This window comes from Ranitomeya imitator, chromosome 2, assembly GCF_032444005.1.
Source record: "Ranitomeya imitator isolate aRanImi1 chromosome 2, aRanImi1.pri, whole genome shotgun sequence".
NCBI lineage: Eukaryota > Metazoa > Chordata > Amphibia > Anura > Dendrobatidae > Ranitomeya > Ranitomeya imitator.
The window spans coordinates 373,741,288-373,769,167 of record NC_091283.1 but is presented as its reverse complement, the minus strand read 5'-3'; the positions used below and the strand labels follow the sequence as shown (position 1 = coordinate 373,769,167).

Below are 27,880 nucleotides of genomic sequence, written 5' to 3'. Positions count from 1 at the left end.
GATCAAAGCCTGAACATATATATAGGTGATGACATTTCCCGGCTATGCTGCCTTTTTGGGATAAATTCTGTTGAATGACACTCATAACTTTCAGCCTCTTCTCATAGGTTCCCCTTAATATCTCCAATAATTGGATTATTACATGGGATTCTGTATGATTTACATTGGTTCATCATTTTCCCTTTAAGGTCACTACAATATCGGGTCCTCTCAGTGGAGATCTTCTATTTAAGAGAATTTTCCTGACTGACCTATTAAAGATGGAAAAAAACAGGCACAAGATGGCAGAGAAGATATTACACCTCACCCTAGAGATCCTCTTCCAGCTTACTGGAGAGGTAAGAAATGTCGCATTACATTATTCTTATCTATGGGAATAACAGATGGACAGAACTGGAGAGGTGAGGACTCTGGAAATGTCTGTAGTGAGATTTATTAATGTGTCTCTCCATAACCAGGATTACACAGTAGTGAAGAAGACCTCTAGTGAGCACTGTCAGTCTCCTTTGTTTGACGGATGGGGAAAACCCCTGAGCCCAATCACAGGGTCTCCACTTTTTCCCCTGAAACATGAGGTCATCAAAGACCAGAAGATTCTACAACTGACCTACAAGATGATTGAGCTGCTGACTACAGAGGTGACACTGCTGGGAATGCTGGGACATTATACAGTAATGCTATGATTAAATAGGGGTTATGATGATATCATTGTATGTGTCAGATTTCTTTAAGGTGTCAAGATGTCACAATCCATTTATCCATGGAGGAGTGGGAGTATTTAGAAGAACATAAAGATCTGTACAAGGACGTCATGATGGAGGTGGAGGTTCCCCAGCCCCTTTCATCACCAGGTAATAGACAGGACTAAATACACACAGCCTATTTATCTGTACATGAATTCAGTCCCTGTATGTGTTTTCTACAGTTCCATCTAGTAATAAGACAACACCAGAGAGATGTCCCCGTCCTCTTCTTCCGCAGAACTGTTCGGAAGAAAATCCCAATGTTCATCAGGATCATCAGGTAGATGAAGTGGTTTCATTAAATGTTCCATTTGTGTAGAAGGTTGTGAAGGTCTTATTTTCAGCATTGTATTAGACACCAATATTATATGTTTTTTTTACTGTCAAAATGCCAGGAATATAGTCTTCCATACACAGGGGATGTTGTCTGGATCTTCTCAATATTTTCTGTATATTGAGACTGCTGGTTGGAAGAAAGAGCCTAAAAGTTGGAATTTTACAGGATGCCTAAAGCTATTTAATAACTACTGCTGCAAAATTTTTAATTAAAATAACATACCCTTCTTCCTGTATTGAGCGGTCACAGTTACCGATCATTACAGTCATGAATATGCGGCTCCACCTCTATGAGAGGTGGAGCCGCATATTCATGACTGTAATGAGCGGTACCATGTGACCACTCAGCACAGGAAGAATCTGCTGCGCTGGAAGAAGCAGGGACTGCAGGGACCGCATCGGGAGTAGGTAAGTATAACTAGACAGCCTCCGCTCCTCCTCCCCTTCAGAACCCTGGTTATGACTCGAGTATAAGCCGAGAGGGGGACTTTCAGCCCCCCAAAAATGGGCTGAAAATCTCGGCTTATACTCAAGTATATACGGTAGTTGTTTTTTTTTCTATATGAAAATTCATGGTATACTTCTTTTCAGTCGAGCGATGGCTTTTTATTCTCTGAAGAGGGTCTTAATCTTAGCCACCAGAACTTCTGTATGATGGATTTACATGGATTGACCAATTAAGTCTCCCACATAGAAAGAATCAGAACATAGAAAGTTATCACAGTTACTATTAATGACTGTATAACTCCTGTTTCACAGTTATAATGGATATAACAGATCAGTCTCTCTGTATACTTATAGGTCACAAGTCATCATTTGTTTTTGTTTTGTTTTTTTATTTAAATCATTTTTGTCTTTTTGCATTGACATACTTTATGCCAAATAAATAAAAATGGGTACACTGTGTGATGAATTATCACAAATTAAAAAAATGCTTATTTTTGGCTCCTTTACTTTTTGCACCTTTTTAGAGTAACAAAGTGCACAATCCTTTCAAAATGTAATACTATGTCACATATTAGTATTCAAGTGCTCAAAAAAAAAAAAATAGACCGATGTTATGCTCCATTAAAGTGTTATAGTTTAATTGTGCAAAATTGTTATGATGTTTCGGGAAAGTCTTTAAAAATGAATTTGGCTAAAACATTTGGATAACCAAAGTCATGACCATAATTGTGAACAAACAAATGAAATAAAATACACAAACCCGAGTAAATTTAACTTAAAAAAATTAATTGAATAGGTCTTAAAGTGGGGAAAATAAGTATTTGATACACTGACGATTTTGCAAGTTTTCCCACCTACAAAGAATGGAGAGGTCTGTAATTTTTATCGTAGGTACACTTCAACTGTAAGAGACAGAATCTAAAAATTTTTCTTTACAAAGCCCTCCTACTCTGCACTCTTTTACCTGTAATAATTGTACCTGTTTGAACTTGTTATGTGTATAAAAGACACCGGTCCACCAGGGCTGTGGAGTCGGAGGCTGTGTCCATTTTGATGGAGTCGGAGCCTGTATAAAATGGAGCAACTCCAACTCCTAAAATATATAATAAATTGGGTACAGTAGCTCAATGTAGTATGTCCCGTAAATGTTTTAATAAGAAATTGGAAAAGTTGAGAAATTACCTATAAGTATCTGTTCTGTTTCTGATATAAGGATCTAGGCTTTTAATTGAGATGAATCTGTGCTGCAGTTTATGTACATGCTCAGTAGTGAGCCAGTGCTGTGGAGACAGAGTCAAGAGTCAGGGAAATTGTGGAGTCGGGGGTTTGTCTAAGGACACCAGAGACAAAATTGTAGATCTGCCCTAAGCCACTACTCGTGGGCAAGCCGTGAGACAAGGTAGTCAGGAGATCCAAGATCAGATTCCAGAAGGGGTCATAGGTAAGAGGGGTGCTACAAAAGAGTGGTGAAGTAACAGTCTGGAGGGTATGTCAAAAGCAGAAGGGGAAATCCAAAAAAGTAGTCACAACAAAAAATCCATGGTCACCAGCAAGATCAGAGACAGACACCAAGCAAGCAAGCAAACACACCTACCTGAAGCAAATTTACAACTGACACAGACTACTAGCAGCTAGCCAGCTAAATACCTTGCAAATGATTAGGGATGGGACTCGGGAGACAACTGAGGAAACACCCGCAGAATAAACCAGATTGAGCTGCTGGGCTGACAATCAAACTGTTCACAACCCAGCATAACCCAGGATAAGATTGGATAACAACTGTCACTCACAAAACTGACAGTCCATCACATTCCAGATACCATAGGGCAGCTGTGCTGTCACTCACAGCGTTCCTTGTCCACAGTCAACGAAGAAATTGTGACAGTAGACCTACACTAAGTTGGAATGGGCTACAGAGCAATTGGCAAGCAGCTTGGAGAGAAGGCAACTACTGTTGTCGTAATTGTTAAAAAAATGGAAGAAACACAGGACTGTCAATCTTCCTCGGTCTGAGGCTCCATGCAGGATATCGCCTCATGGAGTAAGGATGATTTTGAAAAAGTTCAGGAATCGGCCAAGAACTACACGGGAGGAGTTGGTCAATGACCTGAAGAGAGCTGGGACCACCGTCTCAAACATTTCTGTTAGTAACACACTATGCAGTCATGGATTAAAATCCTGAACACTAAGAACACCGTTTCAACCGTTTCATACTTTGGGGGTACTTTTCTGCAAAGGGGACACTTGGAGCCATGTATCTCAAGATTTTGGCCAACAACCCCGTTCCCTCACTAAAAGCACTGAAGATGGGTTGTGGCTGGGTCTTCCCCATGACAATGGCCTGAAACACGTAGCCAGGGCAAAGAAGTAGTGGCTCTGTAAGAAGCATTTCAAGGTCTTGGAGTGACCTAGCCAGTCTCCAGACCTGAACCCAATAGAAAATCTTTGGAGGGAGCTGAATTTCAATGTTGGCCGGTGACAGCCCCAAAACCCGAAAGATCTAGAGAAGATCTGTATGGAGGAGTGGGCCAAAATCCCTGCTGCAGTGTGTGCAAACTTGATCAAGAACTGCAGGAAACGACTGACCTCTGTAATTGCAAACATAGGTTTCTGTACCAAATATTAAGCTTTGTTTTTCTATTGTAACAAATACTTATTTTGTGCAATAAAATGCAAATTAATTATGTAAAAATCATACAATGTGATTTTCTAGATTTTTTTTAAGATTCTGTCTCTCATTGATGAAGTGGACCTAAATCTAGCAGCGGGTTAGAGATTAAATATTAAAACTTAACTTTTACTTTTACTATTTACAATCACAAGCGTGACCGTAGGTGAACAAAGTGCCAGTGTTTTAAAACCAATAACAATAACAAAGTCCACAACACAGAACACAGGTAAGAACCAAATGGAACAATATTTGTAAATCACTCATATGTTTCAGGGATTTCATACATATGGTGCTTAACAACAAATGAGCAAACTTAAAAACCATATAAGGCGGGCCAGACCCCGACCTATTTTATTCAAACCACCAATAGCACTGGAATACATATATGCCTCACAAAGCTTATTTGTGCACATCAGCATATGTTCAGTAGGTGCCTATACGTGGATACATTTGTTACCAGCGTTTCAGTTTATACTCATCTGTGGGACCGATGCTGTCAGCGGTGCCTCCTCAGAGTGTCCGGGACTTAGAGGCGGATCATGCCGCACTATCCATTAATCCCAGTTAAAGCCTATGTCTCCCGACGCGTTTCTTCTTTTAATTCATCAGGGGAGTGATGACATAAGTGCTGTCACATACGCGAGCATTGCTAACCCATGCGTCCTTTACCTGTCTTAAATAGAATCCATGTGTTCCTCCGTGCAGCGCGTGCACGGCTGCCGGTGACTCATTTCCGGCTACTATCGCCTGCGCGCTGCACAGCTCGTGTGACGCGACCGCCTTGTGCATCCCATGGCCGCGTACTTCCGGCCGTCGGAAACTTACTTCCGGCCCCTCGGGCACGCGCTGCGTGCTGCGCACCTTGTGGTGCCATGTGATACTGCAGAGCCTAAGTGGGCGGGTATTAGGGAGTGCACCCATCATTTCCTGTGGACAATAACAAGCGGTGCACTGGCCCATAAACGTCACGTTCGGCTTATGATCAGGTGATCAGAGCCGAAATTCAAGTTTAACATGTGAGCTCCTGATTGGTCGGGCCAGCTCAAGATGCAAAACATCCACAGAGGTGCATATCGGTACACACACGTGGATGCTGTCCATTCAATAAAAGTAATGTGCCGATTTACGCAGTCCACATCCTTCCCATACCAAAGGAGGAGTGTCGGTCATTACAGTGCCTCATTATCCGTATAGTACATCCACGCAGGTGTTAGGTCCTTAAATAAGATGTAATGTTATAATAGTGATGACTGTGCAGCCACAAAACAAATGGGACCATGAAAATATATGATAAGACCGGAAAAATAGATAAAAATAAAAATACAAAAGAAAAAGTCGGGACACGATGGACCTCCTCCCCGTCCACCAGCACCAGGGAAAGGATAGTAAAAGGTGACCCTACAGGCTTCCCCCTATTATCCCCTAGCTATAAAAGAACCTGCCTAACGCGGAGGTTGGCACCCTAGAAACCTGCGCAGAGGCGCCCCCACTCAACGGCGGCTGTCCCTATTCTAGAATCCCTGTTGAACTGCTACACTTACAGGAAGGAAGAAAAGTTGAGTTGCTCATTAAGGCCCGTTGGGCTCTGGGTTTGGAATCGAAAGATCCACATGCATTCCTTCTGCAAAATGCGTTTGTCCCAGTCGCCACCTCTCTGTGGTTGGGCAATTCTCTCAATCCCCATAAATTTCACTCCTTTCAGATCGTGTCTTCTCTAACGGAGTCTTCACGCAGAAAAAATACGTACCATCGTTTAACGCAGCTTTTAAGGAGTTAACAAAAATCTATAAAGATCAGGTTACATCATGGTGGGAGGTCCAAAGCCTGGAGAGTTACATTAAGGCAGGGATAGTCCCTAGACATTTGAGAATTCCCGTAACCCCTGGCTTCAGATACAAAAGTACTAATCTGTTAAGTAGATGGGAAAAAGAAGCGACAGATAGTTCTTTAAGACTGATGAGGTTGCTTCTTGAAGAAGAGAAGGTGATGCTCAGTAACCTTAATGAAAGCTTGAAAGAGCAGATTGAGGTTACCAAAAATTTTTCGGCGGAACCAGAGTTTGCGGCCAAAGAAATTGGATTGCAAAACACGATAGATAAATTCCAGTACCACCTTAAGGAAAGGAAACACAGGTTCTTTATCAGGGACCTGCAGGAGTTCCGTGATAATAAGGCATATCTGGTATCGAACCCTACACCCTTCAGACCTCAGGAGAGGGATATTTCGTCATCGGAAGCAGAGGTCTCTGACACGGAAGTAAGGTTTAAGAACACGAAGGGCAAGACTAGGGGGAGGGGAGCTGAACGTGGAGGTAGAGGAGTGGGCAGGGGCTCACCAGGAGGTGAGCGTTTTTTAGATTCAGGCTACCCGCTCAGGAACAGGTTCAATCCCCGAAACCCCATGTGAAAAGCGAGGTCATAAATATGTCATCTAGACCCCTTAGTGAGGAGCAGATGGCGGTCTTGAGCAAAGGCATGTCATTTGTTCCAACCACTGATTTTGACAGTTTCGAAGCGATCAAAGACCTTAACCTGTTTGCCCGTCGGCTGAAGTGGAAAAAACACTTCGCCAACGAGGATAAAAAATGTTGTAATGAGCTGGGTATCGATGAGGGTTTATTGGGAGATGTAAGGTTTCTATTCCACTTGAGCGACCCCAATCCGAATGATGCGGGGGAGGGGCCGTTTACGGATTTGAAAAATAGAAGCAAACGGATGCCACCTCCAACCAATGACTTGAGTGCAGTTGATGTTTTTGTAAATTTGGTCACGAGTGAGATCATGCAACTCGATAAAACAAAAAAGAGATGTGCACATAATCTCACAAAGGCAGAAATGACAAGTCTATGTGAACTCGAGAAAGATCACGATAGAATTATAAAGCCCTCGGATAAAGGGGGGAACGTGGTGGTTATGGATGTTCCCCAGTATAAAGAGATGTGCTATGCACTGTTGAATGCAGACATGGGCTACGAGAGACTTGAGAGTAATCCCACTGACATCTACTCACGGTGCGGAGGTGCTCCCTCTGCATCCCAGAGCTTCCAGCAAGCAAGACAAAAAATTAAATAGCAAGCTGGACAGAAAAATAGCAAACCAAAGAAATACAAGCTGGAACTTAGCTTCTTATGGGAAGACAGGTCACAAGAACGATCCAGGAGAGAACTAGACCAATACTGGAACATTGACAGGTGGCATGGAGCAAAGATCTAAGTGGAGTTAAATAGAGCAGCAGCTAACGTATTAACCTCGTCACCTGTGAAACTCAGAAACACCCACCAGAGGAAGTCCATGGACAGAACCAGCCGAAGTACCATTCATGACCACAGAAGGGAGCCCGACAACAGAATTCACAACAGTACCCCCCCCCCCTTGAGGAGGGGTCACCGAACCCTCACCAGAGCCCCCAGGCCGACCAGGATGAGCCAAATGAAAGGCACGAACCAGATCGGCAGCATGAACATCAGAGGCAAAAACCCAGGAATTATCTTCCTGACCATAACCCTTCCACTTGACCAGGTACTGGAGTTTCCGTCTCGAAACACGAGAATCCAAAATCTTCTCCACCACATACTCCAACTCCCCCTCAACTAACACCGGGGCAGGAGGATAAACGGATGGAACCACAGGCGCCACGTATCTCCGCAACAACGACCTATGGAACACATTATGGATGGCAAAAGAAGCAGGAAGGGCCAAACGAAATGGCACAGGATTGATAACCTCAGAAATCTTATACGGACCAATGAAACGAGGCTTAAACTTAGGAGAGGAAACCTTCATAGGAACATAACGAGACGACAACCAAACCAAATCCCCAACACGAAGTCGGGGACCCACACAGCGCCGGCGGTTAGCAAAACGTTGAGCCTTCTCCTGGGACAATGTCAAATTGTCCACCACATGAGTCCAAATCTGCTGCAACCTATCCACCACAGTATCTACACCAGGACAGTCCGAAGACTCAACCTGCCCTGAAGAGAAACGAGGATGGAAACCAGAATTGCAGAAAAACGGCGAAACCAAAGTAGCCGAGCTGGCCCGATTATTAAGGGCGAACTCAGCCAACGGCAAAAAGGACACCCAATCATCCTGATCAGCAGAAACAAAGCATCTCAGATATGTTTCCAAAGTTTGATTAGTTCGTTCGGTTTGGCCATTTGTCTGAGGATGGAAAGCCGAGGAAAAAGACAAATCAATGCCCATCCTAGAACAAAAGGATCGCCAAAACCTTGAAACAAACTGGGAACCTCTGTCAGAAACGATGTTCTCCGGGATACCATGTAAACGAACCACATGCTGGAAAAATAATGGTACCAAATCAGAGGAGGAAGGCAATTTAGACAAAGGTACCAAATGGACCATCTTAGAAAAGCGATCACAAACCACCCAAATGACCGACATCTTTTGAGAGACGGGGAGATCCGAAATAAAATCCATAGAAATATGCGTCCAGGGCCTCTTCGGGACCGGCAAGCGCAAAAGCAACCCACTGGCACGAGAACAGCAGGGCTTAGCCCGAGCACAAGTCCCACAGGACTGCACAAAAGAACGCACATCCCGCGACAAAGACGGCCACCAGAAGGATCTAGCCACCAAATCTTTGGTACCAAAGATTCCAGGATGCCCAGCCAACACTGAACAATGAATCTCAGAGATAACTCTACTAGTCCATCTATCAGGGACAAACAGGTTCTCCGCTGGGCAACGGTCAGGTCTATCAGCCTGAAATTTTTGCAGCACCCGCCGCAAATCAGGGGAGATGGCAGACAAAATTACCCCCTCTTTGAGAATACCCGCCGGCTCAGGAACACCCGGAGAGTCAGGCACAAAACTCCTTGACAGGGCATCAGCCTTCACATTCTTAGAGCCCGGAAGGTACGAAACCACAAAATCAAAACGGGAGAAAAATAACGACCATCGAGCCTGTCTCAGATTCAACCGTTTGGCAGACTCAAGATAAGTCAAATTCTTGTGATCTGTCAAGACCACCACGCGATGCTTGGCTCCTTCCAGCTAATGACGCCACTCCTCGAATGCCCACTTCATGGCCAACAATTCACGATTACCAACATCATAGTTACGCTCAGCAGGCGAAAACTTTCTAGAAAAGAAAGCACATGGCTTCATCACCGAGCCATCAGAACTTCTTTGCGACAAAACAGCCCCTGCTCCAATCTCAGAAGCATCAACCTCAACCTGAAACGGAAGCGAAACATCTGGCTGGCACAGCACAGGGGCAGAAGAAAAACGACGCTTCAACTCCTGAAAAGCCTCTACAGCCACAGAAGACCAATTGATCACATCAGCACCCTTCTTGGTCAAATCAGTCAACGGTTTAGCAACAGTAGAAAAATTAGCGATAAAGCGCCGATAAAAATTAGCAAAGCCCAGGAACTTTTGCAGGCTCTTCACAGATGTCGGCTGAGTCCAATCGTAAATGGCCTGGACTTTAACAGGGTCCATCTCGATAGTAGAAGGGGAAAAAATGAACCCCAAAAATGAAACCTTCTGAACTCCAAAGAGACACTTTGACCCCTTCACAAACAAGGAATTCGCACGAAGGACCTGGAACACCATTCTGACCTGCTTCACATGAGACTCCCAATCATCCGAAAAGACCAAAATATCATCCAAATACACAATCAGGAATTTATCCAGGTACTCTCGGAAGATGTCATGCATAAAGGACTGAAATACTGATGGAGCATTGGAAAGCCCGAATGGCATAACCAGGTACTCAAAATGGCCCTCGGGCGTATTAAATGCTGTTTTCCATTCATCGCCTTGTTTAATACGCACAAGATTATACGCCCCTCGAAGATCTATCTTGGTGAACCAACTAGCCCCTTTAATACGAGCAAACAAATCAGACAGCAACGGCAAAGGATACTGAAATTTGACTGTAATTTTATTAAGAAGGCGGTAATCAATACAAGGTCTCAAAGAACCATCCTTCTTGGCCACAAAAAAGAACCCTGCTCCTAACGGTGATGACGACGGGCGAATATGGCCTTTCTCCAAGGATTCCTTTATATAACTCCGCATAGCGGCGTGTTCTGGCACAGATAAATTGAACAATCGGCCCTTAGGAAACTTACTACCAGGAATCAAATTAATTGCACAATCGCAATCCCTATGAGGAGGTAGGGCACTGGCTTTGGGCTCATCAAATACATCCCGATAATCCGACAAAAACTCTGGAACTTCAGAAGGAGTGGAAGACGAAATAGACAAAAATGGAACATCACCATGTACCCCCTGGCAACCCCAGCTGGACACAGACATAGATTTCCAGTCCAATACTGGATTATGAACCTGTAGCCATGGCAACCCCAAAACGACCACATCATGCAGATTATGCAACACCAGAAAGCGAATATCCTCCTGATGTGCAGGAGCCATGCACATGGTCAATTGGGTCCAATACTGAGGCTTATTCTTGGCCAAAGGCGTAGCATCAATTCCTCTCAATGCAATAGGACACTGCAAGGGCTCCAAGACAAACCTACAGCGCCTAGCAAACTCCAAGTCCATCAAATTCAGGGCAGCGCCTGAATCCACAAATGCCATAACAGAATAAGATGACAAAGAGCAAATCAGAGTAACAGACAATAGAAATTTAGACTGTACCGTACCAATGGTGGCAGACCTAGCGAACCGCTTAGTGCGCTTAGGACAATCAGAGATAGCATGAGTGGAATCACCACAGTAAAAACATAGCCCATTCCGACGTCTGTGTTCTTGCCGTTCAGCTCTGGTCAAAGTCCTATCACATTGCATAGGCTTAGGCCCATGCTCAGATAGTAACGCCAAATGGTGCACAGCTTTACGCTCACGCAAGCGTCGATCGATCTGAATGGCCAAGGACATAGACTCATTCAGACCAGCAGGCATGGGAAACCCCACCATGACATCCTTAAGGGCTTCAGAGAGACCCTTTCTGAAGATTGCTGCCAGGGCACATTCATTCCACTGAGTGAGCACAGACCACTTTCTAAACTTCTGACAATATATCTCCGCTTCATCCTGACCCTGACACAGAGCCAGCAAGATTTTCTCTGCCCGGTTCCACTGAATTAGGTTCGTCATAAAGCAATCCAAGCGCCAGGAAAAACGCATCAACATCACGCAATGCCGGATCTCCTGGCGCAAGGGAAAATGCCCAGTCTTGAGGATCACCACGTAACAAAGAAATAATGATCTTTACTTGTTGAACAGGGTCACCTGAGGAGCGAGGTTTCAAGGCAAGAAACAATTTACAATTATTTTTTAAATTCAAGAACTTAGATCTATCACCAAAAAACAAATCAGGAATTGGAATCCTAGGCTCTGACATCGGATTCTGAACCACAAAATCTTGAATGTTTTGTATCCTTGTAGTGAGATTATCCATCCAAGAGGACAGACCTTAAATGTCCATGTTTACACCAGTGTCCTGAACCACCCAGAGGTAAAGGGGAAAATAGAGACAAAACACACTGCAAAGAAAAAAAAAATGGTCTCAGAACTTCTCTTATCCCTCTATTGAGATGCATTAGTACTTTGGGCCACCTGTACTGTTATGACCTGGTGGTCAGGACAATAATGGACCTGGTGGTTAAGAGCACATGGAATGACCTGATAGTTACTGATAATAAGGACGAGCTCTGGGACGTGGGAACTCTGCTGACGGCAATCCCTAAACCTATCAAACACACTAGAAATAGCCGTGGATTGCGCCTAACGCTCCTTATGCAACTCGGCACAGCTTAAGAAACTAGCTAGCCCTGAAGATAGAAAAATAAAGCCTACCTTGCCTCAGAGAAATTCCCCAAAGGAAAAGGCAGCCCCCACATATAATGACTGTGAGTAAAGATGAAAATACAAACACAGAGATGAAATAGATTTAGCAAAGTGAGGCCCGACTTACTGAACAGACCGAGGATAGGAAAGGTTACTTTGCCGTCAGCACAAAAACCTACAAAAAGACCACGCAGAGGGCGCAAAAAGACCCTCCGCACCGACTCACGGTGCGGAGGTGCTCCCTCCGCGTCCCAGAGCTTCCAGGAAGCAAGACAACAATAAAAATAGCAAGCTGGACAGAAAAATAGCAAACCAAAGAAATACAAGCTGGAACTTAGCTTCTTATGGGAAGACAGGTCACAAGAACGATCCAGGAGAGAACTAGACCAATACTGGAACATTGACAGGTGGCATGGAGCAAAGATCTAAGTGGAGTTAAATAGAGCAGCAGCTAACGAATTAACCTCGTCACCTGTGAAACTCAGAAACACCCACCAGAGGAAGTCCATGGACAGAACCAGCCGAAGTACCATTCATGACCACAGGAGGGAGCCCGACAACAGAATTCACAACACATTCTGCAGCGACACTGGTCTGTCCTGCTTATGGATAAGGACCTTAGTAATATGGTCACAACATCACCACAAATTACTTACAAGAAAGGTCGTTCAATCAAGGACAGGGTGGTCCACAGCCATTTCTTCACCCCCCCCCCCCCCCCCCCGCTGCACGAACCCATGACCCCACCTGGCTAGGTGGTCGTACTAAGGGCTGCTATAGGTGTGGAAACTGCAAATACTGTGGCTCTATTAGTCAAGGGAAAGAATTTAAGAGCAATGTTACAGGAAAAAGCTTTGCTATACACCAGTTCATCAACTGTAAGACTAGGGGTGTTGTATAAGATCACGTGTATATGCGGTATTGAATACATAGGGAAGACTAGTAGAGAACTAAGAAGAAGAGTTGGAGAGCACCATAGGGACACCATCAATAAGAAAGATACCCCTGTAGCAAATCACATCAACAGATTCCATAATGGCGATCTGAAAGGAGTGAAATTTATGGGGATTGAGAGAATTGCCCAACCACAGAGAGGTGGCGACTGGGACAAACGCATTTTGCAGAAGGAATGCATGTGGATCTTTCGATTCCAAACCCAGAGCCCAACGGGCCTTAAAGAGCAACTCAACTTTTCTTCCTTCCTGTAAGTGTAACAGTTCAACAGGGATTCTAGAATAGGGACAGCCGCCGTCGTGTGGGGGCGCCTCTGCGCAGGTTTCTAGGGTGCCAACCTCCGCGTTAGGCAGGTTCTTTTTTAGCTAGGGGATAATAGGGGAAGCCTGTAGGGTCACCCTTTGCTATTCTTTCCCTGGTGCTGGTGGACGGGGAGGAGGTCCATCGTGTCCCGACTTTTTCTTTTGTATTTTTATTTTTATCTATTTTTCCGGTCTTATCATATATTTTCATGGTCCCATTTGTTTTGTGGCTGCACATTCATCACTATTATAACATTACATCTTATTTAAGGACCTAACACCTGCGTGGATGTACTATACGGATAATGAGGCACTGTAATGACCGACACAACTCCTTTGGTATGGGAAGGATGTGGACTGCGTAAATCAGCACATTACCTTATTGAATGGACAGCATCCACGTGTGTGTACCGATATGCACCTCTGTGGATGTTTTGCATCTTGAGCTGGCCCGACCAATCGGGAGCTCACATGTTAAACTTGAATTTCGGCTCTGATCACCTGATCGTAAGCCGAACGTGACGTTTATGGGCCAGTGCACCGCTTGTTATTGTCCACAGGAAATGATGGGTGCACTCCCTAATACCCGCCCACTTAGGCTCTGCAGTATCACATGGCACCACAAGGTGCGCGGCACGCAGCGCGTGCCCGAGGGGCCGGAAGTAAGTTTCCGACGGCCGGAAGTACGCGGCCATGGGATGCACAAGGCGGTCGCGTCACACGAGCTGTGCAGCGCACGGGCGATAGTAGCCGGAAATGAGTCACCGGCAGCCGTGCACGCGCTGCACGGAGGAACACATGGATTCTATTTAAGACAGGTAAAGGACGCATGGGTTAGCAATGCTCGCGTATGTGACAGCACTTATGTCATCACTCCCCTGATGAATTAGAAGAAGAAACGCGTCGGGAGACATAGGCTTTAACTGGGATTAATGGATAGTGTGGCATGATCCGCCTCTAAGTCCCGGACACTCTGAGGAGGCACCGTTGACAGCATCGGTCCCACAGATGAGTATAAACTGAGACGCTGGTAACAAATGTATCCACGTATAGGCACCTACTGAACATATGCTGATGTGCACAAATAAGCTTTGTGAGGCATATATGTATTCCAGTGCTATCGGTGGTTTGAATAAAATAGGTCGGGGTCTGGCCTGCCTTATATGGTTTTTGAGCTTGCTCATTTGTTGTTAAGCACCATATGTATGAAATCCCTGAAATATATGAGTGATTTACAAATATTGTTCCATTTGGTTCTTACCTGTGTTCTGTGTTGTGGTCTTTGTTATTGTTATTGGTTTTAAAACACTGGCACTTTGTTCACCTACGGTCACGCTTGTGATTTTAAATAGTAAAAGTAAAAGTTAAGTTTTAATATTTAATCTCTAACCCGCTGCTAGATTTAGGAACTATTGGTTAGTGGTAATTTTGTCCTTGCTGAAATAATGAAGTGTACCTACAATAAAAATTACAGACCTCTCTATTCTTTGTAGGTGAGAAAACTTGTAAAAATCGGCAGTGTATCAAATACTAATTTTTCCCACTGTATATAAAAAACAAAAAGTCTCTTTATTTATTTTTACTCCAGAAAAAAAGGTTCAGAAGAGCAAATATCTCTTAATTTCTTTCGTGGAATATAGGAAGGATCATCATTGTGTCCTCTCATCATGTAGAGATGGAACAGCCACTATCAGGTCATGTGATGCTTTGTAGATGCATCATGGGATTGTTATCAGCACATAGACGAAGAACATGTAGAATGAGAGCTGGGAATCAAGATGGAAGCTGAACTGTAGTGAAGTAAGAACTCCGTGTGAGAGACAACCAGATGGGGGTGCAATTATATAATATATTATATAAAAAATGGGAGTTCTTCTTTAATTATCAAAATCATTTTACTCCACTGTGACTTTTACAATATTTATTTCAGGGTGAAGATCTGACCCATATTAATACTACAGGGACATATGTGAGGGATGATGAGTGGTGTAAAGAGAAGATTCCTACAGATAACCGCCCAGGTGAGTAGTAACCACTAAATACAGAGAAGTCTGATTCTTCTCAGTCAGTGGCTACTACCATTTTGAGTTGTTTGAGGGTCAGTTTGCTGTCAGATTTTTAAATATGGATTTCCCCTTAACAAGGTTGTCCACTTCTCGAACAACCCCTTTTCAATCAACACGTTTGCCCTGCACACTAACAACAGTTATAGCCAGGCCGGCGCCATCACAGCAGCAGTTAGAGTGAATCCAGCACTGATTGGGCAAGTGAGCCTTAGGAGAGCAAGTACCGACATTGCTAAAACGCTGCCGGCACCGGAAGAGAGCATTATTTTACAGGCGCAAACATACTGGGGTTGTCTTAGTAGTGGACAACTTGTTTTTTTTTTTTTTTAATCAGATAAATTTTTATTGAGCATAATAAATGTTATCTATTTATACAACAAGTTGCATTTGTGTTTTATTTTAACAAGAAAATATACCCCTTCCCCCCCCTCCCTCCCTCTGATAACCAACCCCAACTTCCCCCCCCCCCCCCCTCCACGAGAAGATCTTCTTTATTACAGACATATTGTATTATTAACATTGTTTTCCACAACCCCTCAATTATTCCCATTTAGCCATGGCTGCCATAGCTTTTGAAAAAACCCCATCTTATTCCTCTTGATATAAATGCTTTTTTCGAGCTGGACAATATGATTCGCTTGTGCGACAAATTCTCGTCTGGTTGGAGGTTCCTCCCTAATCCAGTATCTTGCAATCACTTTCCTTGCAACGAAGAGCAATCTAGCTATTGCCATTTTGGCAGTTTCGTCGGCCGATAATTCCTCCACATACCCAAGTATACAAACCACTGGATCCCTGGGAACCGCACATCCATAAAGCACCCCAATTTGGTTCATCACCGCTACCCAATACGAAAAGAGCCTGGGGCACAACCACAACATGTGAAGCATACCCGCCTCAGTCTGAGTGCACCTAGGGCACCCAGAATCAGATCTCACTCCAGCTTTGAACAACAAGTCGGGTGTCCTATAGGCCCTATTTACCACATACAATTGCGACAGTCTCCCAGGCTCACTCATCGACAATTTGGGTATGTATTCCAGAATAGACTCCCATTTGTCATCGTCTATTTCCCCCAGTTCAGCCTCCCATTTCTCTCTAGCCTTAATCGGGTAATCCGCCAAGAATGTGTGCAGTAAATCCCCATATACTTCCGATATAGCCCCCTTTGTTCCATTATTATTTAGTATACAGTCTAACATAAGATCCTTCTGAATCACCATGGGCCCCCTCCTCCTCTGTGCCTGAAAAGCGTGCTGAACTCTCCTATATTGATACCATTTTAACCCCGGAAACTGAAACTCCTGCTGAAGCGCATCGTAAGACTTAAGGCTCCCATTGTGAATCAATTGTCCTAACAACCTAATGCCTTTTTCTCTCCATTCTCCCATTCCTTCCATATGGTTAAATTCTCGAAGAGATGAGTTATCCCAGATAGGTGAGAATTCCGTGAATCCCCCAACTCCCCTAATTCGCTTCAGCATCTGCCATACTCTATGAATTAAATTCATGGTGGGACAGCCAATCCCCAATTTTTTAAAGAGTCCTGATTCCAGACCCATACTCAAGGGCCACACCCCGCTGATATGCACCAGACTACTATGACCCAGTTCTTCCTCTAACCCTTTCCCCCATCCCCTAAGATGTTGGCTCTGTGCAGACAGAAAGTACAACCATGGGCTGGGTAATGCAAGCCCCCCCCTCATCTTTGGGTCTCTGCAGAGTCTCCTGCCTAATCCTTGGGCTCTTCCTTCCCCACACCAACTCTCCGAATAACGATCTCAACTTACGGAATGTTCTCATTGGGATCCATACCGGAGAATTATGTAGAATATACAAGATCTGAGGCATCACCACCATCTTGAGGAGATTTACTCTTCCTACCACCGACAAATTTAGCTTACTCCAAACTGAGATCTTGGTGCGTATCTTAGTTACTAAAGGCTCGAGATTAAGTTCCTCAAATCTGGTTAAGGGAAGAGCTACCTGAATCCCCAAATATTTAAATTGTGTGACCACCCTTAATTTTGTACCTTCTTCCACCTCCCTCGTACAATCCACTTCTCTATCTACCTGCAAAACGCTCGATTTGTCCCAATTGATGACTAACCCTGAAATTTGCCCAAATCTCTCGATTAGTGCTATTACGTTCCTCAATGGTTCCCCAGAGCTCTCAAGAAAAAGCAATATGTCATCTGCATACAAGGCAATTTTTTCCTCCATCTTCCCATATAAAAATCCTTTCACCATTTGAGACCTTCTGATAGCCGCTGCCAGTGGCTCCACCGCCAAAGCAAACAGCAGCGGGGACAACGGGCACCCCTGCCTAGTACCTCTAAAGAGCTGAAAGCTGTCTGACATCGCATTGTTCACCTTGATTTTGGCCACCGGAGAGGAGTACAGGAGTCTCACCCATGACATAAAGACTGGCCCAAACCCACAACGACTCAGCACCGACCACAGGTATTGCCATTCTATACTATCAAAGGCCTTATGTGCATCGAGGGAAACCACCACTCTCTTGCCAGCATTATCAGCCGGTATTTGCATATTGAGAAATAGCCTTCTCAAATTAATGGCAGTTGACTTATTGGGCATAAAGCCTGATTGGTCCGAATGAACCACTTTTTCTATCACCCGGGTCAGCCTGTTCGCCAGGGCCTTAGCCAGAATCTTGACATCTGTTGTTAGGAGTGATATTGGTCTATATGACTCCGGTAACCGTGGGTTTTTGTCTGGTTTGGGGATGACCACAATAATGGCCCCCCGCATGGAATTAGGCAATACACCCCTCTCCAGCGACTCCTCAAAGATCCCCAACAACTGAGCCAGCAGCTCTTCAGCAAGGACACCATAAAGTTCAACAGGAATGCCGTCCGCCCCCGGCGCCTTCCCTCCCGCCATGGATCTCAAGGCACCCTCCAATTCCTCCACCGTAAGCGGCCTATCCAACCAGTCCCTATCCTCTGTCTCTATTCTAGGCAAGTTTGCTTCCTCTAGAAACCTGTCAATACCTTCTTCCCCCTGTTCCAATCGTGATGAATATAATTTGCTGTAAAATCCCTTAAATCATTCCACAATTTGGGCCCCCTGTGTGACAATACTACCATTCTCCAATTCTAAGGCATGTACGTATGCCGAGTCCCTCTGTGCAGATGCCACCACCGACAGCAGATGACCCACCCTCTCTCCCTCCGCATAAAATGCCTCTCTTTGGAAATTTCTTGTCCTTTCTGCTCTACGTAAGTGTAACTTATTCACCTCCTCCTGAGCCATCTTCATACGCTTTATGGTGTCTTGTGAGCGCAGAGCATTCAATGCAGCCTCCGCTACCCTCAATTCTTCCATTATCGCTTTATCCGATTCCCTCGTTCGTGTCTTGTGTCTAGATATCTCTCTAAATAATATCCCCCTCAGAAATGCCTTCATGGTATCCCACACCACGTATTTCGCTGCACTACCGTTATTAATTTGGAAGAACTCCTCCAGCTCCTCCCCTATCTTTCCCGTATCAAGGATTTGCAACCAGAAAGGGTTAATTTTCCACTCCCGTTTAGCTATCTCCCCCTGGCTTTCAATTTGCAGTGTTACCACTAGCGGACTATGGTCCGAGATTACCCTAGTCATATATTCCACCTCCTCCACCAGCCCATCCATTCCTTCATTACCTAGGGCCAAATCGATACGCGACAACGAGCCGTATGTCGCCGAATAGCAGGAAAAACAGTATGTGTCAATGTTACGGACTCTCCACAGATCCCTCCATGCCACTTCTTTCAAATAACTGCCAAACGCTGTCTCATTCCCTTCCGCCCTTAGCGGTGCGTGTTGACCCTTATCCCAGTGATCATTAATAATGTTATTGACATCTCCTATTATAAGCAAAGGAACTCCTCCCCATCTACCGGCTATATTTAGGATTTCCTGCAATTTTTTCCCCGAGTACGGTGGAGGAATATATACCGACACTACACATAGCAATTTAGCAAATATTTTACACACTAGGAATACATATTGTCCATCACTATCTATCACCACTTCCACCTCCTCAAACGGTACACTCGTGTGCACAAGAATTGACACCCCTCTAGCGTAGGCCGAGAATGTCGCGTGGTACGCCTTCCTCACCCATCTTTTATGCAGTATATCCACTTTTTCTTTAACTAAATGGGTTAAATAATCTTTATTTTTATATAGCGCTAACATATTCCGCAGCGCTTTACAGTTTTGCACACATTATCATCACTGTCCCTGATGGGGCTCACAATCTAGAATCCCTATCAGTATGTCTTTGGAATGTGGGAGGAAACCGGAGTGCCCGGAGGAAACCCACGCAAACACGGAGAGAACATACAAACTCTTTGCAGATGTTGTCCTAGGTGGGATTAGAACCCAGGACCCCAGCGCTGCAAGGCTGTAGTGCTAACCACTGCGCCACCGTGCTGTTTCCTGAAGGTATATCAGCGAGGGCCTCTGTTTCAAAATATATTGCAAAATCGCCGTACGCTTTGTATTGTTCGATAGACCTCTAATGTTCCAGCTCAAAATTTTAACTTTATCTCCCATCATAGTGCCAAACAATGAAAATGCTCTTCTCCCATCCTTTGATCTTCTTCCCCCCGTAAACTGACCCCACCCACCCCAAACCTCCCCCCAATCCCTCATTATTGCAAAATAACCCAAACCTTACCTCTCCCTCCCTCAATAACCTCCTTCCTCGCAAAACTCCTACTCCCTCTCTATATGAGAAAAAGGGAACGTACTAACACACTCCTACCAGTGACTTAAAAGCTGACACTCACCCACAATAAATTTCCCGCTATCCATCAGTCGTTCCCCTCCCCCCGCCCATCTGAAACATAATGTAAAAACAGTTGCGCCGCCGAACACAACCATAGCGCACTAGTCCTTCAAAACAAATTTCTCCAGTATTCTGTCACAATGAACCCGTAACTCAGTTAATTCTGCCAAATGAACACTTTAGTCAGAAAATCACTCCTGGTCCTCCTCAGCGGTTCTTTTCCGCTCCAATACGCTTCGCGTTCAGATCCAACCAATGCGACACTTCCTCAGGGCTCTGAAAAAAGTGGACCTTGTCCATAGCCACCACCCGTAGTTTAGCCGGATACAGCATAGAATAAGCCAGGCCCAGTTCACGCAGACGTCTTTTAGCCTCTCCAAACTTCATCCTAAGCCTCTGCACAATTGTGGAATAGTCAGGATAGATAGATACTCGGTTGCCATCGATGGTTAATTCCTCCATATTCCTGGCCTTTCTCAGCAGAATATCTCGGTCCCTATAGTTCAGGATTTTAGCCAGAAAGGTCCTTGGAGGGGATCCAGGGGGTAAAGGTCTGGACGGCACCCGGTGCGCTCTTTCAACCGCGAATAATTTAGTGAGACTATCTCCTCCCACCTTAGTTTTCAGCCATATCTCCATAAATTCAGTGGGGTTGTTTCCTTCTGCCTTTTCAGGCACACCGATAATTCTCAAGTTATTTCTACGTGAGCGGTTCTCCAGATCGTCAGTTTTAAGCTCCAACTCTGAAATGCGCTGGACATATTTTTTCTCCCTTTTAGCCATTTCGGCAATTTGGTCCTACACTCCCCCTACACGTTCCTCCAACAATTCAACTCTCCCCTCCATTTTGTGCATAGCTGAGCGGAACGAGGAAACCTCCCCCTTCAGGCCATCTACCTGAGCAGTTAGGGTTGTTAATGCAGTCTTGCAAGACAGTATAGCAGAGAAAATGTCCCTCAGGGTCGGCTCCGCAGCTTCATCAGTACATACAGTTCCCAGCTGTGCTGCACAATCCAGGGCCAGCCCAGCCACTTCATCCATTGGAGCATTGCTTATGGCTGGTGATATGGTGGGTGCCATGCAGGATTCACTCTCCACCACTTCCCTCTGTGCCCCAGCCTGCTCACCCGTCTGCTCCACTGAGTCCACCGCTCCTCCTGTCACCTCTCCTTCAGCTCCTTGCATCATCCGTCCTGCCTCCTCTGTTCTGGCGAACTGCTCCAGCTTTGCTAATATTTCTAGCCGCTTCTGGTAAGCAGCGCCTGCCTTTGCCACCTCCTCCGCTGCGCTGTCGGCGCCATCTTGGGAGCGCGTGCAGCCCGCCACCCCGGCTTCTTTCTGCCTTTTGCGCGTCATTTACCGGCTCCTGCAGCGTGTGGTTTACTCTCCCTGCTCCCCGGTTACTCAGGAGCTGCTCCTCCGGTGTTTGGCGTTCGGCGGCGCCTTTAGTATCTCCTAAGTCTCCGTACGGGCAGAGGGAGAGGTCCGGCAAGCGTCCTCTCACATCTCCTGCTAGGCCACGCCCAAAGTGGACAACTTGTTTAACGAAAAGTGATGTTGATAAAAATGTGATACCGTTAACGTTATAAGAGACCAATGATGACAGCAGTCCCTATATATGTTTCCTACAGTTGTTACCAGAAAGAGAAGAGCACCAAAGAGATGTCCCCGTCCTCTTCTTCCACAGGACTGTTCAAAAACAACAAAAAATCCCAATGTTCCTAAGGATCATCAGGTAGATGGAGAGAAGGTGTCATGAGATCTCCTCTATGATGTGTAGATGTCTGTGAAGATCTTGTGCTCAGTCTTGTTTTATCCACCAGTATTATGTTTTATACTTGTGTAATGAGAACGGTGGAGATGGCAGGATTAGAGCTGATCATAAATGTGACTTCTCCATCTGTCTGTGACTTTTACAATCTTTGTTTCAGGGTGAAGATCTGACCCATATTAATACTACAGAGACATATGTGAGGGGTAAAAAGCGGGTTAAAAAGGAGGTTACTACCTATGACTACCCAGGTGAGTAGTAAACGCTGAGGATACAATCTCACGACTGTGTCTGATTTTGCCTCAAATGGATCCTTGAAAAATATATAGAATAGACATGGCTTCAGTGCATCATGTTCCATGTTGAGATAAATGTGTGAGGCAACAAAGTAGAAGATCAGATCACGACTATTGCCACCATCTTATTGAAATCAGAAACCGGGAATCGAGATCTAATGTTTATATCTTAGCAATAAAATTCTCAGTAGAATCTTATTAGTTTTTGCACACATATATAATTAACAGAATCTGTCTTTGCAAGGCCTCTAAAAGTTACAATTCAAAAAAGTCTTGAATTAAAGGCTGAAGAGATTTAAGTTGTATAATCCGAGTTTGGTAAAATTTGTTTGCAATAAAAGTGTATATATAAGGAAAACTTAGCACTGAGAAATCTGGTGACATGTGTACTAGATAAATGAGGAATAACATTGTGTGTGAGGATCTGAAGTAGCAGAGTTGGGGATCGTCGTGTGATGGATTTATGGCAGACGGCTTTGTATTATATTTTTTTGCATGGTAATAAATGGGTAAAAGAGGGACAGGGAGTGCTTTTTACTCTGTTTTCTTTGTGTTTATTACTTTTGACTATGGGATTAGTAAAGGGGTGTCTGATAGACACCTCTCCATTACTAACCCCTGAGGTTGACATCAGCAGACATTACACAGCTGACATCAACTCAAATACCTTTGCCCTGCTTGCCAACGCACCAGGGCCAGCGGGAAGAGGCGAGGCTAAGCACCAGCAGCTTTCTGTGTTAGCCTTTCCTGGTTATTAAAAATAAAGGGACCCCACAATTTTTTTTTTTGGTTTCCCCTTTTTAATAACCAGTAAAGGCTACCCAGACAGCTGTGAGCTAATATTAATAGGCTGGGAACCTGTATGGATATTGGCCCCTTCCCCAAATAATAACACCAGCCCTCAACTGTTTGCTTTCCTTCAGCTGGTTCATAAAAAAATAGGGAGACCCAACGCCATTTTTATTATTTATTTCATTACTAGATAAATACAAGTACAGAAAAATACACATGCAGAGCACTGATTATAAGTATATCTCGCTGACATATTTCTATATATCTAACCATCATCCTTCTATCATCTTTCTCTTTGCACATCTAACACCTAAACTTCTGCTACTTGTATTCTTCATCCTATTCCAGTACTGGTCACACGGACAGGACACGGGTACATACATACACAGATGGTATCACACTTAGGCTGCTTTCACACATCAGTTTTTTGCCATCAGTCGCAATCCGTCAAATTTTAAAAAAAATACGACTAGCTGATTTGGCTAATTGGATCCTAAAAAAATCGGAGCATGCTCAGTTTAAAAAAACGGAATCTGTCACAGGATTCCGTCATTTGACGGATCCGGCGCCATAGGCTTCCATTCTAGCAAACGCTGGACAGTGCCGGATCTGTCGCTGTCCGTTTTTTCGACGGACACAAAAAACATTCCTTTGTGCGTTGTCTCCGGCCGCCGGACCGACAATTTTCGACGGATCCTGCGAATGACAGATGAACTGTGAGGCTATCCGTCGCTAATACAAGTCTTTGTGAAAAAAACGGATCCAGTGGCATCAGTCACTGGATTTGTTTTTTTCAAAATTCGACCGATGGCAAAAAACTGATGTGTGAAAGCAGCCTAACACACAGATGGCACATGGACACGGGCCACAGAAAACCCCTTAAAGACAGATAAATTGTACATTATATTACTATATTACTGAAACAGATAAAAAGGGGAAAATATCAACCAATGCTCAAAATTTGTTAAAATCATTAATATTACACAGCTAAAAAAATTCTATTCAATGATGTAAACAGTACAGCAAAAGTATTGTCACAGAATATCAAAGCAAAAATTAAACAATTACAAGAAGAAATTAAGTAGGATCGCAAACTTACCATAATGCAACTAGAAGTCAGTCCATATTGTATTCCATAATACACACTTATAATACCATGATAATTGTCAAAATATAACTAACTTATATCTGTGCAATTGCATGCAAGCTGTGGCAGAATTTATTGGATTAATCTTACCCTAGTAGCTTCTGGTCTTTCCTGATAGAAACTTCAACTTACTGTTTTATTCTTGGCAGGTGAAAGTATGATAAACTCAGAAGGACATGTGGTGTCTTCAGATATTAAAGCAGAAGATCACGATATCACACAAGATACACATGAAGAGCCTGCCATTATACCAGATACATATGAAGAGCCTTCCATTACACCAGATACAAACTCAAGCTCTTACAGCGAAGATCTATCTTCTGATCTTTATCATTGGATGCTATCTTATGATTCATCACAGACTGTTAAACAAAATAATAACCAAAGTAATGTTGAACATCAAAGCACACACGCAAAAGAGAAACCATTTTCATGTTCAGAATGTGGGAGATGTTTTACGCATAAATCTGATTTAGTTATACATGAGCGAATCCACACAGGGGAGAAGCCATATTCATGTCCAGAATGTGGAAAATGTTTTAGCCGGAAATCTCATGTTGTTACACATTCAGTAGTTCACACAGGGGAGAAGCCATTCTCATGTTCAGAATGTGGGAAATGTTTCAAAAGGAAATCCCATTTGGTTACTCATGAGAAAACTCACACAGGTGAGAAGCCATATTTATGCCCAGAATGTGGGAAATATTTTACACGGAAATCAAATCTTGTTGAGCATCAAAAAACTCACAGTAAAGAAACCATTATCATGGTTAAAATATTGTAGAATTTTTTTTTTACAATAATATTCTTGCTAAACATGGGAGAATTCACACAAAACCCTTTTTATGTTCAGAATGTGGGATATATTCTAGAAATATGGCAACGCTTGTTACATACAGTGGTTATGGAAAGTATTCAGACCCCTTTACATTTCACTGTTTCATTGCAGCCATTTGGTAAATTAAAAAAGTTCATTTTTTTCTCATTAATGTTCACTCTGTACCCCATCTTGACTGAAAAAAAACAAATGTAGAAATTTTTGCAAATTTAGTAAAAAAGAAAAACTGACATATCACATGGTCGTAAGTATTCAGACCCTTTGCTCAGTATTGAGTAGAAGTACCCTTTTGAGCTAGTACAGCCATGAGTCATCTTGGGAATAATGCAACAAGTTTTTCACACCTGGATTTGGGGATCCTCTGCCATTCTTCTTTGCAGATCCTCTCCAGTTGCGTCAGGTTGGATGGTGAACAATGGTGGACAGCTATTTTCAGATCTCTCCAGAGATGTTCAATTGGGTTTAGGTCAGGGCTTTGGCTGGGCCAGTCAAGAATGGTCACGGAGTTGTTCTGAAGCTACTCCATTGTTATTTTAGCTGTGTGCTTAGGGTCATTGTCTTGTTGGAAGGTGAACCTTCAGCCAAGTCTGAGGTCCAGAGCACTCTGGTGGAGGTTTTCATCCAGGATATCTCTGTACTTGGCAGCATTCATGTTTCCTTAAATTGCAACCAGTCTTCCTGTCCCTGCAGGTGAAAAACACCCCCATAGCATGATGCTGCCACCACCATGTTTCACTGTTGGGATTGTATTGGGCAGGTGATGAGCAGTGCTTGGTTTTCTCCACACATACCGCTTAGAATTATCACCAAAAAGTTCTATTTTCGTCTCATCAGACCAGAGAATCTTATTTCTTATAGTTTGGGAGTCCTTCATGTGTTTTTTAGCAAACTATGCAGGCGTTCATATGTCTTGCACTGAGGAGAGGCTTCCGTAGGGCCACTCTGCCATAAAGGCCTGACTGGTGAATTGCTGCAGTGATAGTTGTGATAGTTGACTTTGTGGAACTTTCTCCCATCTCCCTACTGCATCTGCTTAGCCACAGTGATCTTGGGGTTCTTCTTTACCTCTCTCACCAAGACTCTTCTCCCACGATTGTTCAGTTTGGCTGGACCGCCAGGTCTAGGAAGAATTCTGGTGGTCCCAAACTTCTTCCATTTAAGGATTATGGAGGCCACTGTGCTCTTAGGAACCTTGATTACTGCAGAAATTCTTTTGTTACCTTGTCCAGATGTGTGCTGCCTTGCCGCAATTCTGTCTCTGAGCTCCTTGGCCAGTTCTTTTTGACCTCATGATTCTCATTTGGTCTGACATCCACTGGGAGCTGTGAGGTCTTATATAGACAAGTGTGTGCCTTTCCAAATCAAGTCCTATCAGTTTAATTAAACACAGTTGGACTCCAATGAAGGAGTAGAACCATCTCAAGGAGGATCGCAAGGAAATGGACCGCATGTGACTTAAGTATGAGTGTCTGAGCAAAGGGTATGAATACATATGACCATGTGATATTTCAGTTTTTCTTTTTAATAAATTTGCTAAATTTTCTCGATTTTTTTTTTTTTTTTTGTCAAGATGGGGTGCGGAGTGTACATTACCAAAGGGATGCAATGAAACAAAAAATGAAAAATTTAAAGGGGTCTGAATACTTTCCAAACCTACAGTATCAAAGAAGACACGTGGGAGAATCCATTTTCATGTTCAAAATATGGTAAATATGTTACAGTTAAATAAAACCTTATTAAACATGAGAGAAGTCATACAGGGGCAAAGTAATTAGCATGCCATAAAGTGGAGTTGATTCTACTACCTACTCCATAGGTGCCGACTATGTCATGCTCCTGGCAAACGGGAGTAACTGATATGATTGGAGCTAAAGGGGTATTCCCATCTCCCAAGATCTTATCCCAATATGTAGTAGGTGTAATAATGATATTAGAAAATACCTCCAATTAGAAATGTAGCATAGTTTTTTTTTCTTTGCATTGCAGGACCTTAGTTATCCATGGTTATGACCACTAGCAACTAATTAACTAAATGTCACTGTATAAGTGGTTATAACCATAGATACCTAAGGCCCTGCAATGACTGCACATGAGGAAAGAGAATACTATACTACATTTCTAATTGGAGGTATTTGCTATTATTATTATTATTACTACACCTACTACATATTGGGATAGGATCTTGTAGATGGGAATAACTCTGTACTCAACAGTTTGACTTCTTAGATTCTGTCAATTGTGACAGCAGCATCTAAAATTTTAGGAACAGGATGCCACTTTTGATGCCCCACCCCTACACGATAGTGGTTACCACTGTCAAGGCAAAAAAAAGCAAAGCCTTATCAAACTCCATAGAACAAAACTTTTTAAAAAAAAAGGGGTCTTGGAATTTTTTTGTCTACAGATTTTAATTTATTTTTTTAATGAGTTAACAAAATAATATATATAAAAAAACCATACGAACCCCTAGAAAAAAGTACCCAGTTCATTTTTGCCGCAAAGTGAATATTGTAAATACAACCCCCAAAAAACTGCAAAAGTGAAATTGTTTTTCCAATTCCACTGAATTTGAAATTTTTTTTACCACTTTTAGCATTTTTTTTGGTATGTTTATGGCTATACGATCAATAATTAAAAGAGCAAGTATAAAAAAAGAAAAATAGCTGTTTTTCTAAGTGGTTAATCTTGTATATAACATCATCATATATTCACTCTGTAAAATTTGGGTGCCTGTCAGTGTTAATATGACCAAAATAATGGGGTATTTTTGATTATGGGGGGAAACCATGTACATGCATTAGTGCAAAATGTATTTTAAAAACCTAAAATGCCTTTGATTTCTGAATAGTGTTTGGCATATTGTTTTGAAGCTTTCTCTGCATGTGTTTTCGTAACTTGACAATTGTTAATAAATGTTTGGTTTGAAAACTTA

The 27,880-nt window shown here is 43.4% G+C and overlaps 1 protein-coding gene across 1 annotated transcript; it reads left to right on the top strand.

Annotated features, from left to right (window-relative positions):
* The first annotated feature begins 193 nt into the window (after window positions 1-193).
* Window positions 194-27,880, top strand: LOC138663998 (oocyte zinc finger protein XlCOF8.4-like). The gene is made up of 8 exons (XM_069750395.1): window positions 194-338; window positions 459-638; window positions 722-851; window positions 926-1,023; window positions 15,168-15,258; window positions 21,736-21,839; window positions 22,036-22,126; window positions 24,260-27,880. The coding sequence occupies exons 1-8, from the start codon at window positions 261-263 to the stop codon at window positions 24,892-24,894; spliced, it is 1,407 nt and encodes a 468-aa protein (XP_069606496.1). The 5' UTR covers window positions 194-260; the 3' UTR covers window positions 24,895-27,880.

Bases quoted from the DNA above. Each gene is read 5' to 3' on its own strand.
- LOC138663998 (XM_069750395.1), top strand. From the start codon at position 261: ATGGAAAAAAACAGGCACAAGATGGCAGAGAAGATATTACACCTCACC. The intron at 639-721 runs GTGACACTGCTG...TGTATGTGTCAG, and splicing joins TTGAGCTGCTGACTACAGAG to ATTTCTTTAAGGTGTCAAGA. The intron at 852-925 runs GTAATAGACAGG...TGTTTTCTACAG, and splicing joins CCAGCCCCTTTCATCACCAG to TTCCATCTAGTAATAAGACA.